The sequence below is a fragment of the Oxyura jamaicensis genome, chromosome 3 (genome assembly GCF_011077185.1).
Source record: "Oxyura jamaicensis isolate SHBP4307 breed ruddy duck chromosome 3, BPBGC_Ojam_1.0, whole genome shotgun sequence".
In the NCBI taxonomy this organism is placed as follows: domain Eukaryota; kingdom Metazoa; phylum Chordata; class Aves; order Anseriformes; family Anatidae; genus Oxyura; species Oxyura jamaicensis.
The window spans coordinates 9,849,401-9,868,490 of record NC_048895.1 but is presented as its reverse complement, the minus strand read 5'-3'; the positions used below and the strand labels follow the sequence as shown (position 1 = coordinate 9,868,490).

Below are 19,090 nucleotides of genomic sequence, written 5' to 3'. Positions count from 1 at the left end.
TTATTTTATTTTATTTTATTTTATTTTATTTTATTTTATTTTATTTTTTTCTTTGTCCTTCTGCCCCCGTACTTTTTTCGTGAAGGGTGTCCAGATCTGCTTTTTTTTCATTTCCCCCCCCGTTATATAATAGCCATTCTATTATGATAAATCAAATGCAATGCAGACTTGTGCTAGACCGCAGCTGCGGCCAGCGGGTTTCTCTGCATCCCCAGATGAGGTGCAACTTCATGTGGCTGCTGATTTTTTGGGTAGCCAGAATGAACAGATGGTGAGTTGCTGCATTTGGTGGTGAGTTAAAGCCTGCAGTTAGCCAATATGCAGTTAACTAGATTAGCAACATAGGGAACCAAGTGGGCTTAATTTAGGACCATATGATCCTAACTGAATGAGGTTGGAAAGCGTGATGTGTGTACAGTGCCCTGAATCACCAGAGAGCATCTCAAGGTCTGGTCTGGAAATGTGTCTTTAGTAAGGTAGGTTTCCACTGCATAGAATTAGGGTTACTCAGAGTAGAGATAAATTTATCTCCATTTAATTTGATTGAGGAATTTGAGGAAAATATCAAACATTCATTTCTAAAACTCCCTCCCTTCCTCCCTCCCTTCCTTCCTTTTTCACAGAAATAGTTGAAACAAACACTTTTTCACAGATCATATCAATCTTGTGGAATCGTTGTTTTCCATCAAAAAAAAAAAAAAAGGCAAGCTGCTGCCAAGATACTCTATCCATCAGTCTGAAAGCCCCTGATCCCCACAGGATAAATCTCTGGTAAATCTTAGTTGGCAGCTCTTAATATAACACCTCTGTAAATGAGACTAGTGCCCTTAAAGCCTACCTTGTTTTAGTCATTTAAAAAAAAATGTCTCAGCATTTCCTCCTCAAGATGACTCAATCCCAATTGTTTCCCTGTCACAGGCAGCTGTCAGTGCATCAAGAGAAACCTTATTTTGCTGGTGTCACTGCAGTTTATTTACTCCGAGGCCATGAGTGCAGTTAGGAGTGCTGTTGCCTGCCTCAGTGTCCCCGTATATTTATACACTGCTTGAATCACCTCAGAGAGTTAAGTGCCACTTGTGGGAGCACAAACTGCTTTGGGCTCATCAGAGAGAAGTTGCAATGTAGTTATAAGACTGAAGTATTACTGAAAAATTACCATTTTCAAAATACGAAGTCTTCATACCCAGCCATCTTTTCTGTATGTTGGTATTTCATCTTGCATTGATTTTTATGATTGGAAAAGGATTTGGAGCACAGCTTGTATTTGTTAGTGAAACTCAACTCATTCCTTCCAGTTTGCAAAGCTTCGTTGGCACCTCCAGTACTAAATTAATAACCTGCTTCTGCTGTTCTAGGTCATATAACCAGAAGGCCTGTATAAACTTGCTGGCTTCTGACCTGTCTGCTGGGCTAATTAATGCCGTGGGCTTGGGCTGTTTCCCTCACCAGCGCAGATGCTGAATCAGTGTTGGTTGCCCATCCCCAATGCACAAATGAGGTTGCAACGGGGAAAGCCCAAGGACTCCTAACCCAGCAGAAGTTCCTGTGAGCAAAGAAGAAGCGGTATGCATGCTGTGAGGCTGCTGCAAAGGATCATGCTGCCAAGCAAGCGCACCATGTGAAAGAAAAAATGCGAAGAGGAACGAAGTAGATTTCTGATTACAGCTGCAGAACATAGCATTATTTCTATCCCTGCTCTAGATGGCAGAAAAAGCCCTGCTCAGCCTCACACTCCTGCCTGCCAGCTGCTATAGGAAGATGTAGCTTGGGAGTAGGCAGCTGGTCAAACAGAGAGTACAGAGGTGTAACCAAATATGTCCAAGGTGTATTTGTTAAAGTGCTTCACTTCTAGAGAAAGGGGGTTTCGAGGCAAGTTATTTTGTTAACCTACTGTGAGGGCTGTTGGGTTTGTTTTCTTTCAGGTGAGAACTGGTGGAGATGCTTTGGTTTGCTATGGATAGAGGAGACAGAGGGTTTGATCTAGTAGCATGTTTTACCCCTTGGCTGTTTTGAGGGACCGTGTTATGACCAGGTTCGTGACCAGCTGTTGTCAGGTTCCTTTCCAGGGTGTCTGTGTGCCAGTGGACACTACTCCTTCCCTGTGTAACACACTGAGGCATCATTACAGGTGTGCAGGTGGCATCAGAGTGTGTCCGTGTGGGTGGTGCTGCCTCACATGAAATGGGTCTGACACGAGGTTTAACACTGAAGGTACTCTTTTCTCCCATGCCGACTGCAATGCTTTTCCTCCTTTCAGGAAATATGAAATAAAATTTTGGCGTACTGTTTTTCAGGTTAAATGTCTAGGCTTTCGGGCTTCGCATTGGTTGATTCTGCCCCATCAATACCAATATTACTGAGCAAAATTAAAAGAGGAATGCATGCAGATACTTGAGGCTGGAGATTGGACATGAGGTGCTCCCAGTTAGTCTTAGTGTGACTGACTGACAATCTTTACTTGTGACATTTTTGGTGATTTGATGAGGGTCACAGTTTCCAGCTTTGCTAGTGCTGTTTCCCTGCAGGAGTGCTTGTTTTGAGATAGACAGGAGCTTACATTTTTCACCGGAGCTGAGCTGGTAGTTCATCATGGTCCCCCCTAATTAAAGGGAACAGACAACACTATCAGGGAAAGTCCTCTGAAGAGCTGGTACCACTATTTTGCGGTATTGTCCCTAACTGACAGGTGGGCCTACTCTGTTAGATAACGCACGCCTGTGGGAAGAGACAATTCCCCGGCTTGCAGGGTTTATTGTCCTGAAAGAAAACGTGGAGAGAGGTGAACAAGCAGCATTTCTGTTTTGCTTTCTTTCCAAGCAGGAGCTGTAGCAGATTAAATCTTTCCTGAAGCCTGCAACACAGCTGAGGCAGAACTTTCCTGGTGTCTCTGAAGGTCTAAAGCAGTGCTCGAGTCTGAGGGCAGTCCTCTGCCTCTTGCTTGTAGGAAAGAAAAGAAGCCTTTGGAGAGAATTCTCCTGTTTCACACAGGTAATGTCACAGCAGGAGACCCATAGCTGTGGTTGGCTCATTTTCTGCCATTCTGCAATATATAGTGCTGTTATTTTCTCATGCATCCGATTACTCAGAGAAGCTGAGAGACTCGCATGATTTAAGGTGACTCATTGTAAGGCTGAATCCTTTACTCCTACGTTGCTGGTACCAGTGGGGTGGCTCAGCAGTGGCAGGAAGATGCTTCTCTTTGGCTTTGCTGCTGCTTTTACCAAGTGAGGTGCCAGTCACCTCCCCAGATCACAACAGGGTGGGTATGTTGCCTGTACTATTGAAAAATGATTGCTAACTCTTGTAGATATTTGGTTTTGTTTGTTTTCCTGTAAGAGCTGAATTACTGCTAAAAAACTCTTCCCACTTCCCTGTTGGCTTGCATATTGGGCACAAGGGCTCATGAATCAAAGCTTGGAGAATTCCTTTTCTCATATCTTGTGGACATGCTCCATTCAAGTAATGGTATAGACAGTCTGAGCAATTGTTCCTTATTGTTAACAGAGAATAACATTGCACTTTGCTCAAAATTTCTCTCTATTTTTCTTCCTGTCTTTAAAAAAAAAACAAACATACAAAAAACACAACAGCCAGCAGTGACTTTGTTACGGAAGATTTCAAAACTAGCCATGGAAATGTTGTAAAAATCCTTATTTTTCATTTGGAAAATAGCTTCTGCTCTACATTGCATACTTACGCACAGCACAGCAGAGAGGTCTGAAGTATTTGCAATGACGGTGATGGAAAATTCCTGTTTGGTATCATTTAGTGGAGATTACAGTAAGTGTGGCCGTGCTGCATCAGAGAGAGGGAGTCTGAAGGAATTAGTTCTCCTCTTTTGCTAATTTCGCCCAAGTAGGATGCTTTCTGTAGACTGGTGTGGATTTACACCAGTATAAACAAGAGGGGTTCCAAGCTCACATTGCCTATCTAAGCAATTTACCATGCCAGGAAGTTGTCAAATACTTTATCCTGCAGAAAAGGGTATGGGAAAAAACCTTCCTTTTAGAAGTTTCCATCAGATGCATGCTTTGCTATTTGTCAGGGCACCGTGCAGAGCTTTAGGGATGATTCTCATGCAACAGTTGTGGGGGGTACTCAGAACACGCTGCATCTCAGAGGTTGTCCCTGCCTGAAGGCTCGGGTGCTGCTGAGCTCCCTGGGGTGCTCGCTGCTGCAGCGTCTGAGGAGCTGGCTGCCAGCCCTGCAGGCAGCAGATATTCCTCGCATCTCACGCTCAGGATTTCTTCAGAGGAGCGGTTGCTACGCAGCCTTGTTTATTTCTGGTATGTGACACTGTTTGCTTGTGGAGCTGTACACCTGGACGGGGGAGCCTGCTGCCCTGGAGAAGGGGGCTGGCTTGCCTAATGGCTGTCCCTGCTTCCAGCTTGGGAAATACAGGGTCTGCAGCACCAGAAATCCTCGTTTCCTTGTGGGACTCGACCTGCAGCAGAGCTTTTACCTCACAGGGGATTACAAGCTTAACGGCATGGAGCTAGGTTTCCGAAGTGAAGGACACGCGTGCTTATGAAGGAGGTTGGTGAACAGTCAGTCCTGTCTTGGGCGCTGCTGCTTTGTCAGCAAGGCTGTGCTCTGCTGGGGCTGGCAGGAGCTGTGCAGAGGGGCTGCTGCTACTGGGCTCTGGTGGAGGTTGCTTGGTGCAAGTGTCTTTCCCAGAAGGGAATAAACTCTGCAAGAAAGATTTGCATTTATGACATATTTTATTTTTCTTTTTTATTTTATTTTTCTTTTTTTTAAAAAAAATCTTTATTTTATTTTATTTTATTCCAAAACATTGTTTTAGAAAATATTACAACAGCACAAGGGAAGCTTCTGCTGCGTGACTCCAGCTGCATGCCAGATTTTGGGTGTCATCTAAAGGACAGACACCCCTGAGAGGTGTAGCAGAAGTGGGGTGACAGATGAAGGAGAGGAGGTAAGGACAGGCAGAAGATGCTGAGCAGGTGAGGATTTTCTCTGGCACACCATGGGAGCAGAGTAAGAGCTCCCACCTCAGCTCAGGCACTGCCCTTGGCCTCCCGGGGTCCCTAGCCGCTGTGCACAGGGAAAAGGACAAGTCCCTGCTCAGCTCCTGCTCAGATTCACCTTGCTCTGACTGGGTCAGAAAGCAAAAACTGCACTTTGGGTCCTTTTCTGGTCCGTGCTGTTGTTTTCCAAGTAGAACCAAAGAAGATCTAAATCAAACCAACTTTCTGAATCAGCCACTGCTGAGGTTTAGGTCAGGGTTACATGGCTCCACCAGGAGCCTGTTGATCCCTGCAGGATGGTAATCAAGTCTGCTTTTGACAGTGGTTTAAATTGCTGTGTTTCACTAAGTTTAACCTTGGCACCCCATTCCAAATGATGTGGGAGAGAAGTGGATTTTTTTTTTTTATTATTATTATTATGATTATTATTTTTTTTCCAAGTGAAGAGAATCTTAGTGAGCTTACAGGCTCCCTGGTACATAAGGGCCTGGTCCCAAAGCAATATCACTCTGACGAGCAAACATGCCTTCAGGATAGACTCTGTTTTCAGGGAGGTTTATTATAAGAAGTACAAATCTCTGAAATTTGGATCTGGAAATTATGTAGGAGAATGAGGAGGGAAGACCCACAGTCTAATCCATTTTGAATTCTTGGTGTGTGGAGATGCCAGCCTGCCACAGCTGCAGAGGGAGGACAAACCAAACTCTCTGAAGGATTGAGATTCAAGAACTATCTGCTGATTATCACATGTGTTTGCAGGTTACTTTCTCCCTCTGCTTCTCTCTCTCCCTGGAGAGAATCTTTGCTTCACTTTTTTTTTTTTTCTTTTTTTTTTTTTTTTTTTCCCTTTCTTTCTGGTAATGTCTATGTTCCCTCATGCCTCTCAATTCAGCAAGCTGGGGCTCTGCTGCAGGGACCACTGCCATAATGACAACAGTAACCACACTGCCATTTGCATAGTATGTGTCACACCCAGGATCTCTGAGAGCTTTGCAAAGCTTCCAAGCATCATTCTCATTTTTCAGTTGGAGATACTTGACCTATAATAAACTAATGTTGACTTATTCAAAATCTGTGGCGTGCAGAGGTCAAGTTTATATGTTCTGGCTTTAAGATTTATGTTTCGCTGCAAGCCAGGCAGTGAATTGGCGGCAGAGCTGGTACTGCTATGGCACAGTTTTCATGCTGTTCTTCAGCTTTGTTCACTCTCAGACCTCAGAAGTGGTGGTGCCTGGGGTACGTGGTGTTTTCTGTCAGGTCATGAAGCCAGCCAGCCAGCAGGGTTAGGTCAGCCATCTCTACTGTGTTGCATGCTTGTACCTGGCAGCTCTTTGCCCACATCCCTGTATGCACTGCATCCCTGTATGCTGCAGTATAGGATGGATAAAGGCCATCCTGTTACTCCTTTACCTCTTGGTGGCCTCCAGCTCACCCAAGGTAGAGGCTGCCAGCTGATAGGTACTAGAAAATAGGCCTTGCCTGCTCCCCTGGGCAGAATGGTGTTGGGCTCTGACCAGCAGATCAGAGGTAAGACAGCAGCAATGTTTAGCAGGCATCAGCATGTGGAGGCTTGGCCTCTCTGCATACTTAAATGTCCATGGGGTTAGGGGATATCCGATGGCTTAGGTGAATGGAGGCTTAAAAAAAAATTCCTTGATGCTTGAGTGGTGGACTCAGGCCCTAAACAGGACAGAGGGGTGCTGAAAGGACTAGAGAATAAATTCTGAGCTGGGAACTGTTGTATTTCAAGGTTGATACTACACTAAGAACAGCACTAGGACTAAGCAGAATAGATAATAAGAGTAATAAAACGGGCAATTAATCTCATCTCATTAGAGGATATGCTCCTGCTTTTGCATGTCAGCCCTGCACTTTGTGCTCCCAATGCTTGTTACCCATAATGAAAAATTTCAATACGTAACACAGATCCCACGATGCAGCTGAATGAAATTGTTGCAGGTCACTGAGAATTTCCTTGTCTGGTGATTACACAGGAGCAGCGCAGAGCCCTTAGGATGCTCACTCAGAGTTATTTTGGATTTTTGCAGGTGTCTGTGGAAACCTGCCGTAGTCAGAGTACTCGTAGTTGTTCTGTGCCTTTATGGAAGATGCGTGGAACAGTATGTGAGGCCCCGCCAGGAGAAAACTACAGGCCTGGGGGTGTTTAAGGAAAGGTTAGATGTGGCACTCAGGGACGTGGTTTAGTGGGTAATATTGGTGGTAGGGGGACGGTTGGACTAGTTGATCTTGGAGACCTTTTCCAACCTTAATGATTCTGTGATTCTGTATTGAAGTAGTCCTTCACACAGGAGCACCACGTAGGAGAGCTCTCTTGTTGGGACAGCTGAGGGGAAGTAACTGAGGAGACAAGCCTGATATTTCTAAGGAAAATACTGTCACAGGAAACTAATGCAAAGCTCCCAGGGAGCGTGTAAGCTGACAGACTGCTGGATTAATGCTTTGAGACATGGGATGCTGGTTGGATTTGCTTTGAATGTATGTTCATTCTAAGTGATGATTGTGACTTCTGTACCCAAGCCTTGAACACTGGGCATCTAGAGCTTTTCACAGAGTCCTTTGCAGAAAGAATCCTATGTGCCCTGTCAGGTCCTGCTCTCTGAAGGAGAAGCAGCAGCTGACTGTCGTGTATTTTTCTGGTGATAGCCCTCACGGCCATACTGCTGTCAGCTGAGTTATGTTCATACAGCACTAGTACCTGGAGGCCCATGGTGGTAGGGACCCTTCTCCATGAGGTATCCTGCAAACCCCTGCCTGGGCTCAGGACCTTCCAGGTCCAGGGTTCTGTTCGAAGTGCACCCATAGGAGGAGAAAGAACCCTTTCAGTGCTTTTGGTCAAGGCAGGGTTATGCTCAAAGCAAAGGTGCGTCAGCATACTTGGCTCCTCGTTGTCCCACTGTGTCCAGCAGCCGCAGGAGCCTGCAGAGTGATCGATCACCTGCCACTGGGGAATGAATGCCCTAGGACACAGCTCCACCGGGGACCGTCACAGCGCTGTGTGCACTTGTGTACAGTACTCAAATCGCTGCGGTGTCCTGCAAAACACATCATTAGAGCTGTAATGAGGGTTTGTCCAAGTGCTTTTTGAAGGGGCTGATGAGGTTTGGCATTCAGATGCGTTTATTCCTAGCTCTTGGTTTGCTGTCCTGGGTGGGCTGCTGCATGTGGTAACTCTTGTTTCATGGCTGAGCAACCCTGTTCTTCTGAGAAGCAGCCATTGCAGGAGCTTTTGATAGAGGCAGTGAACTTTAAGGTCTTTCAAATAAGAGACGAGGACAGAACTCATAAAAAGAGCATCATGTGGGTTGCATATGGAATTTTTAACATGATTTCCTTTGTCTGTGTTTCTTGCCATGCACAGTCAATGTTTGAGGAAGCAAGTTTACTGATTCAAAAACTCCTCAAACCAGTAAATACAACGGTAAAAGAAAATAGATTTTGAATGTGTAATTTCAAGCGCTAATGATTGGATCTTTGTGGTGAAAGAGATGGGAGCACTTCTTGTGAGCTGTATGTCTGGCTCAAGTGGTTTAGATACCAAGAACTTAAAGAAGTGGAGGAGGAGATGCAATCTGCAGCTTGGGGTTCTGCCTTGTCATCCCCCTCCAGGCCTGCTCAGTTCAACTGGTCAATGACTTTCTACTCTGTGAAAACTTCATGCTACAGCTGCATTAGGGTCCTATAAGCCGAAATCCAATGGCAAAAAAATAAATTAAAAAAAAAATCCTGTCATCAGTTTCATTGCACCCTCACAACCAGACTCCAGCTGTTGAAATACTGGGTACAGCCTCCACCAGCTCCAATCCTGATGGGCTCTGTAGGGTAGTTGGTGTTGGCATTGACATGTTTCACGTAGCGATACTGTATATTTGTTGCACTGGGAAGCCACCAGAGAAATAGCTTGTTAGTTGGGGCAGACAGTAACGATGGTATTAAATAACCTCTATTTTCATTTACTGGGTGCTAATGAGCCAGAGAAGCTGAACATCCCGGAGGAGATTTCCTTTGGATTAGCCCATCAGAATGGCAAGATGTGCAGTTACCGTCTAATGAAACATCACCAGGGCCTGGAGCTGCTCAAAAGCAGTTGTGTTCCCTTTTTTTCCTCTTCAGAAAGCCATTTTCTATTACTGTTATTATTATTTTTTTTTTCCACAAAGCAGTGAACCTCTTGCACTGTCCTCTGGACGGGGAATGGCACCAGCTCATTTTGTGCTTCTCTCAGCAGTGGCAGGAGAAGATGAATCCTGCACAGCCAGCACTTCCAATAGACTACAGGAAAATTTCTCTCCCATTACCATTTTGGTCTCTTAAGAGAAAGGGATGATCCTACATAGATGTACATTTGGGATTTTCCATACCATGTAGTTGTCCTGAATTAGGAACTCGGCCCTGAATTGAGGCAATTATAACTTGGGGCCATGGAGATGCCATAAGTAATAGCCTTCCTAATTATGCTTTGTGGCATACTAGGACAGCCTGGCAGAAGAATAAAACTGAGGCGTGGAGAGACTGGCCTTATGTTAAGTCAGTTGCATTACAGTCAGTGGCAGAGGTAGCTTTCTTTCCTAGCTACGAGATGCACTCATTTCTGGTACTTTCTGCTTTCTCTTGAGCATTTTTAATACCTTAAGCAATGGGGCATGCTCAGCTTCATTTAGGAGGTGATAATTTTAGCCAGCCAAAAGTGCCAGTGGTGTATTTCTTGGATATTTATCCTATGCAAGAAGACCAAAGCAATTATGCTTTAATCTCTGTTTTAAGCCCTAGACCCACTCACAATGGTATCTCTCGTTCCTTGCTTTAATGTACACAGTCTCAACTAGACCTACATTTGTATTTTGGGGATATTTCGTGCCTGACTTTCACTGAAAGCAGTGGGAATTAGGCTCTAAAAACCCTCTAAGCCTTCATTTCTTGTCTTTAAGCTGTCTCTTTGGTTTTATGTAGACTAACAAAAAAGGGTTAAAGCCAGAAGTGGGTTAACGCCTGAGCTAACTCCAGCCTATCTGAAATCACTTGCTTTATTCCAAATTAAGCCTTTGACAACTCTTGAGAAGAGTTAAATCTCTTGGGCAGGGGGTGGAGCTATAGGACATTGCTGCAATATGAACATGTTCTACTGTAATTTGCTTGAGGACACCATTTTACCTGATTGTAAGCTTGATTGATAGTAGGGTGCCTAAACTCCTTGCACAGACATTCTTTGTTATTTGATTTAAGCTCACACAACACATTAATAGGTACCTGCTTTTTCTTCTCCTTCTGTAAGAGTTTAACTGAGCTGTATGTGATTGATCCTTCTGGCTGCACTTAGCTACCATGGGATAGTCATTCTTTTTGCAGAGCTGTATAGGCACCTATGAGTGGATTTTCAAAAGCAATTCACATTTGCATCCTTCTGTTCCCACTGACATTTATAGGAGGACAAAGGAGAATCTCCATCCTTTACTGGATGCAGGGGGAAACTTAGTTACAAGAGATGAGAAAAAGGCGGAGGTGCTCAATGCCTTCTTTGCCTCAGTCTTTAGCGGCAATACCGGTTGTTCTCTGGATTCCCAGTACCCTGAGCTGGTGGAAGGGGATGGGGAGCAGGATGTGGCCCTCACCATCCACGAAGAACTGGTTGGTGACCTGCTACGGCACTTGGATGTGCACAAGTCGATGGGGCCGGATGGGATCCACCCAAGGGTACTGAGAGAACTGGCAGAGGAGCTGGCCAAGCCACTATCCATCATTTATCAGCAGTCCTGGCTATCGGGGGAGGTCCCAGCTGACTGGCGGCTAGCGAATGTGACGCCCATCTACAAGAAGGGCCGGAGGGCTGACCCGGGGAACTACAGGCCTGTCAGTTTGACCTCAGTACCAGGGAAGCTCATGGAGCAGATCCTCTTGGGAGTCATCATGCGGCACTTGAAGGGCAAGCAGGCGATCAGGCCCAGTCAGCATGGGTTTATGGAAGGCAGGTCCTGCTTGACGAACCTGATCTCCTTCTATGACAAAGTGTCGCGCTGGGTGGACGAGGGAAAGGCTGTGGATGTGGTCTACCTTGACTTCAGCAAGGCTTTTGACACCGTCTCCCACAGCATTCTCCTCAAGAAACTGGCTGCTCTTGGCTTGGACTGGCGCACGCTTCGTTGGGTTAGAAACTGGCTGGATAGCCGGGCCCAGAGAGTTGTGGTAAATGGAGTCAAATCCAGTTGGAGGCCAGTCACTAGTGGCGTCCCCCAGGGCTCGGTGCTGGGGCCGGTCCTCTTTAACATCTTCATCAATGATCTGGACGAGGGCATTGAGTGCACCCTCAGTAAGTTTGTAGATGACACCAAGTTAGGTGCGTGTGTCGATCTGCTCGAGGGTAGGAAGGCTCTGCAGGAGGATCTGGATAGGCTGCACCGATGGGCTGAGGTCAACTGCATGAAGTTTAACAAGGCTAAGTGCCGGGTCCTGCACCTGGGGCGTAATAACCCCAAGCAGAGCTACAGGCTGGGAGATGAGTGGTTGGAGAGCTGCCAGGCGGAGAAGGACCTGGGAGTGATAGTGGACAGTCGGCTGAATATGAGCCAGCAGTGTGCTCAGGTGGCCAAGAAGGCCAGCGGCATCCTGGCTTGTATCAGAAATAGTGTGACCAGCAGGGCTAGGGAGGTGATCGTCTCCCTGTACTCGGCTCTGGTGAGGCCGCACCTCGAGTACTGTGTTCAGTTTTGGGCCCCTCGCTACAAGAAGGACATCGAGGTGCTTGAGCGGGTCCAAAGAAGGGCGACGAAGCTGGTGAGGGGCCTGGAGAACAAGTCCTACGAGGAGCGGCTGAAGGAGCTGGGCTTATTCAGCCTGGAGAAGAGGAGGCTCAGGGGCGACCTTATCGCTCTCTACAGATACCTCAAGGGAGGCTGTAGAGAGGTGGGGGTTGGCCTGTTCTCCCACGTGCCTGGTGACAGGACGAGGGGGAATGGGCTAAAGTTGCACCAGGGGAGTTTTAGGTCAGATGTTAGGAAGAGCTTCTTTACTGAAAGGGTTGTGAGGCATTGGAACAGGCTGCCCAGGGAGGTGGTGGAGTCATCATCCCTGGAAGTCTTCAAAAGACGTTTAGATGTAGAGCTTAGGGATATGGTTTAGTGGGGACTGTTAGTGTTAGGTTAGAGGTTGGACTCGATGATCTTGAGGTCTCTTCCAACCTAGAAATTCTGTGATTCTGTGATTCTGTGAATTTTAGTGTTGGCTTACCATACTGACCTCTTATCCTGAGGTATGCTTTGCAAAAAACCCTCTTAGGCCAATACATTAAAAGAAGTCAAAGCTTTATATGGTGACTGAAGCCTCTGTCAGAAGATGAAAAGAAATATCCGGAGTTTTGAAGTGAAAGCAACCAAACCAGTAAGGTAATAGACCTCAGGGGCTGAAGTGGAAAAATGTCATGAAAAATTTTGTTATAGCACTAAAATGGAAAGATAAGCTTTTTTTTATTATTATTTTTTATTTTTATTTTTATTTTTTTTTTACCCTCCTATGTCCTTCACACCATTTCACTGTCCCACTAGTCCTGTGGGCTGTGCATTCACTGGTGGGAGCATGGCAGGCAGTTTCTGGATAGCTGACATCCCTAAATATGTCATATTATAAGTTCAGGCTTTCTGAGGTGCCCTAAGAGCTATAGATGGCTCAGCAACACTAAAAATGCAGACAGTTTAGCTACAATAGCAGTTGTTTCAACTGCTTTTCTCTTTCCTCTCCCAGCAGGTGGCAGATTTAGAAGTATTTGGCTTGTGGCTTGAGTTGTGCTTCAGAATTACTCATGAATGTGTCATAAAAGCTTATCTTCCCTTTTCTACAGAAAAAAATCCTGCACACTGGTAGAAAGTGACGGACACCACTTTCATTTACCAAGCTGGACAGGGGTTACAAACCAGTCTGCAGTATTGACGGCCAGGCACCCCACCTTAAATGCAGGTATGCTTGTATTAAAAAGGGGAACTATTCCACACCTCTTTTTTTTGATTCTTGGTTGTTATTGGTGCATATCAACTTTAACACTACAGTTCATTGTTATCAGACGTGTGCAGTTATGCTCCTGCTGCAGCAACAGAGATAAGTTATGTGGGACCAGCTCCAGTGTGCTGTGCCAGGTCCAACAGCAGTGAGTGCAGTAAGAAACTTGTCTTGGCTGTTGTGCCCATCCAGCCTCAGAGACAGCAGCTGCTGGGGTGGAGCTACACTTCCCCTGTTATGCCAGCCAACAGTTTTACTTCAACATTTGGACTTTCTGGACATGTTTCTGCAAAATGTGGAAAATGTGTAGCTTGATTGGATTTTTATGGTATTTTGACACCACCTGGCTTGAGCAGTTTCTACTACTATGTTCCACCCATGAACCTTGTGGCAATGGTAGGGACCTATTGCTGTCACCTGCATTAGCAGTGTCATTTTTCCATGCAGGCTCCTGATGCTGCAAGGGAACCCACCAGCAGCTGCATCAGGCCCAGCAACGGGCAGCACACATAACCTCTCATCTTGACGGAGCCCATCATCCCCCCATGGCAACAGAAGATAATTTCGCAGCAGGTAAAGGGCTGCAGCAGATCAGAGACCTCTTTACCTTTAACACTGCAGCCAGGGCTTGTTGCAATCCTGTTCCTGCAGCCTTTGCCCAGAGGATGTTTGCCCAGGGCAGAGATGCGTGAGCCCAGGAATGCTGCTTGGCTCAGGGAGGCAGAGCATGTACAAAAGCTGCATTCAAAGCACTGATCACACAGCCCTAGAGGTGCTGGCTCTGCTGGCAAGAGTAATTCTGTGACAGCCTGCATTTTCTCCCATTCTTTAGGAGTGAGAGCTTGGCCTTGGAGGCTGGATAATGGAAAAGATACTGGCCAGGATAAAGGGCAGGGAAACATGCTGTACATGACTTTGAATTTTCAGGAATAACTAAGACTTTTTTTTTTTTTTTTTTTTTTTTTTTTTTTTTTCTGAGCCAGGCCGTGTTTCTGCTGGGTGGGAGGGTGCCTCTGCAGTACGGAAAGCAGGGAATAAACTCCTGTAACAGTGAAACAGAACAAAGGAGAATGTTTGGATGGACAATTTGCATCCTACAGATACAGTAACCAAATAATCCCACTGAATATTGGGAATACCTAGTGCAGAATCCAAGCCTTCTCTTAGGTATAACATCTGGTGATTAATTGTTTGTTTGTTTCCTAGTAATTTATTTGTTGTGGATGGAAATAGAAATAACCAACAAAATTGATTAGGATTTAATGAAAACAAAAGACTTTTGAACCAGTTTTGGAAGCCATCTACTTATTAGATTATTATTATTACTATAATTATTATTATTACTACTGCAACTACTTGGAGGTATTCAAAATACATGTAGATGTGGTACTTAGGGACATGGTTTAATGTTCGGCTTGGCAGTGCTAGGTTAGTGGTTGGACTTGATGATCTTGGAGATCTTTTCCAACTTAAATGATTCTCTGATACTATGATTATTATTAGATGCCAATTAGAATTTCCAAATTCTGGAGACCTATGCAGGTTTTCTACGCTTTGAAAGGACATGAAGAAATTCCATAGTCTTGGATAGGCAATTAGTAATACACATGTAATTTTGCAGAGCATTCAGCTGTAAAAATGCTGGAATGTAAGTGCCTCACTAGACAGCATGGCATAAAGATACCAAGGAGTTTGAGGTCAGGACTGTAGGTTAATAGTGATGTGTTAATCCAATAAAGAAAGTGGATATATTTTTTTTCCCCTACTCTTTTAAAAAGCTGCAAATTTGTGTCATTTGTACTGTCTTTATTTCAAAGCTAAGTACCATGCCCCAGTTGCTGTCTACTGTGGGAGCATCACAAAAGATAAACCCAGATGCAGAGCTGTGCGAGGTGGAAGCATTGATTCAAACTTGCAGCTTTGTGGCAGCAGATGGACTACTGAAGAAGAAGGTGAGGATGGAAGGGGGTTGAATACATGATGGCCTCGGCCCAAGAGAAATCCTGATATCAGGGTGAAATGGTCCTTGAAGTGAAATGGTGAAATGGTCAGTCATCGTGTTGGCTCTGTGTCAGAGTAGGTGTCAGACAGAGAGATGCAGATGATCCTGCCCTCTTCCAGCAGTGTGCTTGGCATCACATCTCTTTATCATTAGTACATTATGCTTTATACTTTACCTACGGTAGCCAAATTGCCAGCCATGACAGACTGGGGCCTGAGTAGTTACTAATTGGGCACTGTAATGAGATACGAGTTCTGTATCTATCCTTGCTATCAGTGTGTGGTCTCACCACAGGTAAATTCCAAGTTCTTTCTCTGCTTGCCCATCAGATATGATGTTGATGTGGTGCTGCAGAAACGCTGATAAGGTTTGCCTGCTTGCTACGATGTCCTGCTTTGCAGAAATACTGGTAGTACCATGAAGGTCTTTACTGGTAGCGTTGACTGAAGCCAAGGCCTGAAATGGAAATCTTTCCCCCCCTCTTATTAGCAGGGCTTTTGACCTCTCTCTCCTGGCTTGCTAGCTCAGTGCTGTTCATAATAATTAAACGGATGCTAGTTTTATTAAAAATAACAAAATGATCTTCTGAATTATTAAAACAACAACAAACTTTGAATGCCTGACTCCTTAGGTGGGTTGATTGTAAAACAGTGAGATTAACTAACTCACTTCCTTTTTTGTCTGATTTTCAGCTTCTCTTCAGTCTATGTTAACAACCCAGATGAAGAAGCAGCAGCCTTGTTTAGGGAATGGAGATGGGGAGCCTCCACAACCAAGGGCCATCTCTTCCATGGAGGACAGAGACAGCAAGGTTACTGTGTATGACCCCAGTGCTGGGGCTGGAGGTTTTCTCTCCCATTTTCCTCGCCCAGCCTTGATGCAGGACCCCCAAGAGAGGGAGGTGAGCAGTGCTGCCCTGGAAACCACTCAGATCAAGGACAAGCTGAAGAAGAGAAGGATGTCTGAGGGCTTGTTAGCACCACAGAGAGGTAAGACTGGAGCCTGCACACTCTTCTGCAGGAAGCAGGGTCTGTCCCAGCCTAGAGAGCTAGCACACATTCCTGGTGAACAGATATCTACTGAATACGCCCCCCTGCAATAATCTTCCCTGCTCTGTCCCCTGTGTAGCCCTCCTGCTGCTTGTAGGGGTGTGCTGCTGTGGCACAGGGAGAGGAGTGGCTGTGTGTATGTGCAGGTGACTTATTCCAAGTAACCACCACATTATCCCATTTCCAGGCTTCCCTGCAGCCCCTGTCTGTGGGCTCCCTGCTGTCTTGATGTGAGCCCAGAGGACCAGGGTGTTCCTCGGGTGGCTCTGTGGAAATGCATAGGTGTTGTCCACTGGCCTGCTTCAAGTGGCTGCCAGCATGAGCACTCTGCAGTTATTTACAGATTTCCAATAAATATTTCAAAAGTAATACCTAGTTTCAGGTGCTTTGTGTTTGAAATTCTGCTTCTCTTACACTTTGCGTCCACTTTGTAGGCCTGACTGACAGCAGTGACTCCAAGGGGATTACTCTGAAGCCAGCAGTTTCCAGGTCAGCTTCCCAAAGGCTCCTGGCAACCTCCAGGCCTGTGCCTCCCATCCAAAATAGACTTCCTTCCCCAGAGCCCAGCTGGACAAGCAACAGAGAGCAGGAGCATGAGGAGAATGGCACAGGCTGCGGCGGCTGTGAAGGGAACCACAAGGAATTGATGTCAGAGGTAAGAGTGTAAAGTAAAGAAAACAAGCTAAATCATATATGGTGATTTTTCAGTTTATTCTCGTAGGCAGACCTCTGAAATCTTTCCCCCATGGTGTGAGCCCAGGGTAGCAGCTGAGCCAAGGAAGAACCCAGCTGGATGTTGCATTTTCAGCTGTCTTTGCAGTGTGCGTACAGCAGGCTTTATGTCTTTGGTGTATATGAATAAGAGAATACTACTTCAAATAGTTTCTGTGCTCTCTAAGATCTCCTGTTGTGTCTTACAACAAAGAAAAACATCAGCAACCACACAGAGCAACCAAATGTGTTTAATCTGGCCAAGCATATCCTTCTACAGTTAGTAAAATACAAGTATCTGTGAACCATCTGTGCTGTGTACATGGCTGTTATTGTTGCAGACATGCCAGTGTATTGGTGTCTTTTTATACCAGCTCTGTCTGGTCTAGATGGAAAAAAGGTTTGCTGGAGTGGACGGTCCTGCAAATTGAACTTCGAGGTCAAGGTACAGCCATGTCCTTCTGCACAGTTACTTCTAACAATATTTCTGGAGTTCAGTGGCCACTGTGCAGCCACAGAATGGTGGGATACTATGGAAAGTTGTGTGTCTGCTCTGCTCCCTCATCTGCCCTTCCTAGCCATGGTGTGGGGAACCTAAAGGGTGGCATTGCCAAGTGAAGTGATTCAGCAGGCAAAAAGACCTTACAGGGAGCAGTGAGGTAGAGAGCTCTGCTGAACCTAATAAATGCCAGTGAGCCTGCAATGATGAATTGAGTGGGATCTGGAGAACGCCAAAAATCTGGAAAGCACATCAGCATCTGGGCCAAAAGACTGATGGGGCAGCAGTAGAAAAAATTACAGGCTTGAGAAAACCAAATTTTGACAGGGTGCAAAATGACTTTGTGAGGACTTGGCTGGGATTCAGCAATGGCTGGTAGGAAGCTTCTGACAGCAAGGGGATAGTGACCTAAACCCATTCCAATACCACAGGAAAAGCTAGCACATGCAGCAGCATCGCAGAACATCCCATCTGCCAAGCAGATAGATGCCAGGTGGTAATGTGGCTGCTGCCACAGAGGTGAGCAAGGGAGGAGAGCTCTCAACAGTGTGGGACATGGTTCTTCCCTCACCACTCTTCTTTCCATTGTCCATCTCAGGCCAAGTGACTCCATCAGCTTGACTTATTTTCCCACCAAGTATTAGGCAAGAGTACAGCTAAACTGCTTGTGGCATCGAGCAGGAAAGCTGCGTGCTCAGGCTAAGCACTGTACTTTCCCATTTCCAGGCTTCCCTGCAGCCCCTGTATTGCAGTGATGAGGATGGGAAGAAGTCACTGGGGGTAGCTTTGATTCCCCCTATCCCGAGGTCAGCAAGACCATCCGATGGGGATCCTGGCAGTGCTGCAGTGCCTCTCCCAAGCTCTCAGGAGCTGGTTTCCCAAGAGTCCCTGGAGATGAGGTAAGCTGAGGTGTCTGCCTCTTGGTATGCTGTTCAACTGACACGTCTCATCTCATGAGATTATTTTCCACAGTCAGCTCTCCAATATGTTTATGCAAATTTCTGTGTATTCACCAGGTTGTGTGTCTATGGTGATCCAACATGATGTCAAAACCAACATCATACTCTTAAATTAAGAGTGAGGAGGGGAGGAGGTGGCAGGATGTCAGAGGACTTTAAGAGCAGATGCTCTGCTGGACTCTGATATTAATTATTCCATATTTCTTGTGGTGCCATTTAGGAACTGTATTATATAGAGCTGAATCCAGTGTCTGGTTTAGTGCATGAATTTTGACTGCAAATATCTGTACCTGCAAGAATGTTTTAGGGCAAATATTGGCTATTATATAGCTGCCTACCAAATTCATATGGCATTTTCGTAAATGTTGGCTGTATCTTCTGTGTCTGGATCTTCACTGTGGAATGAGAGCTCAAATAAATTTCTGCTTATAGATGTATAGTCCTACAGATGTGTAATATTTACACATCTGTCTGGTTTCAAGATCAAAGGAGCAAGGTGCTAGGTAACAGCTACAGGTCTGTAACTGGAGGAATGATACGTGCTTGGATATGTGTGGGGAAATCTAACTGTCAAAGTTGTTCTAGTTCTCACAGTAAATAAGGAGTCACTGAAATACAGTTCCAATTAGAAAACTTCAGCATGGCTTTTAAAATGCAATCTGCTTATACTTATATGCCAGTTGGAAAAAAACAAACAAACAAAAAACACACAACAAAACAAAACAAACAAACAAAAACTTTTCCCTCTTGAGAGAGCAGGAAGGTGTAATACTACTCTGAAGATTAAGCAGTGGTATTGCCATCTGCTACAAGATGCCATTAGCTTAAGTCACAACCAGGCAAAGTTAGGCTTCTGCAAACTGACTTAACATCTCTTGCTA

The 19,090-nt window shown here is 45.4% G+C and overlaps 1 protein-coding gene across 8 annotated transcripts in view; it reads left to right on the top strand.

Annotated features, from left to right (window-relative positions):
* TOGARAM2 (TOG array regulator of axonemal microtubules 2) overlaps positions 1-19,090 on the top strand; it is a 62,068-nt gene that overhangs the window by 14,219 nt on the left and 28,759 nt on the right. For 2 of the 8 annotated variants that reach the window (XM_035321854.1, XM_035321852.1), the window contains exons 2-7: positions 12,835-12,950; positions 13,437-13,559; positions 14,798-14,941; positions 15,684-15,980; positions 16,475-16,695; positions 17,977-18,149. In XM_035321854.1, coding sequence (XP_035177745.1) covers positions 13,535-13,559; positions 14,798-14,941; positions 15,684-15,980; positions 16,475-16,695; positions 17,977-18,149 — 860 coding nt within the window. In that variant the 5' untranslated portion in view covers positions 12,835-12,950; positions 13,437-13,534. Of the gene's footprint in view, positions 1-3,111; positions 3,260-4,297; positions 4,537-4,908; positions 4,911-10,103; positions 10,164-12,834; positions 12,951-13,436; positions 13,563-14,797; positions 14,942-15,683; positions 15,981-16,474; positions 16,696-17,976; positions 18,150-19,090 lie in introns of those variants that run through there. The other 6 variants (XM_035321850.1, XM_035321856.1, XM_035321848.1 and 3 more) reach the window with 6 other exon arrangements.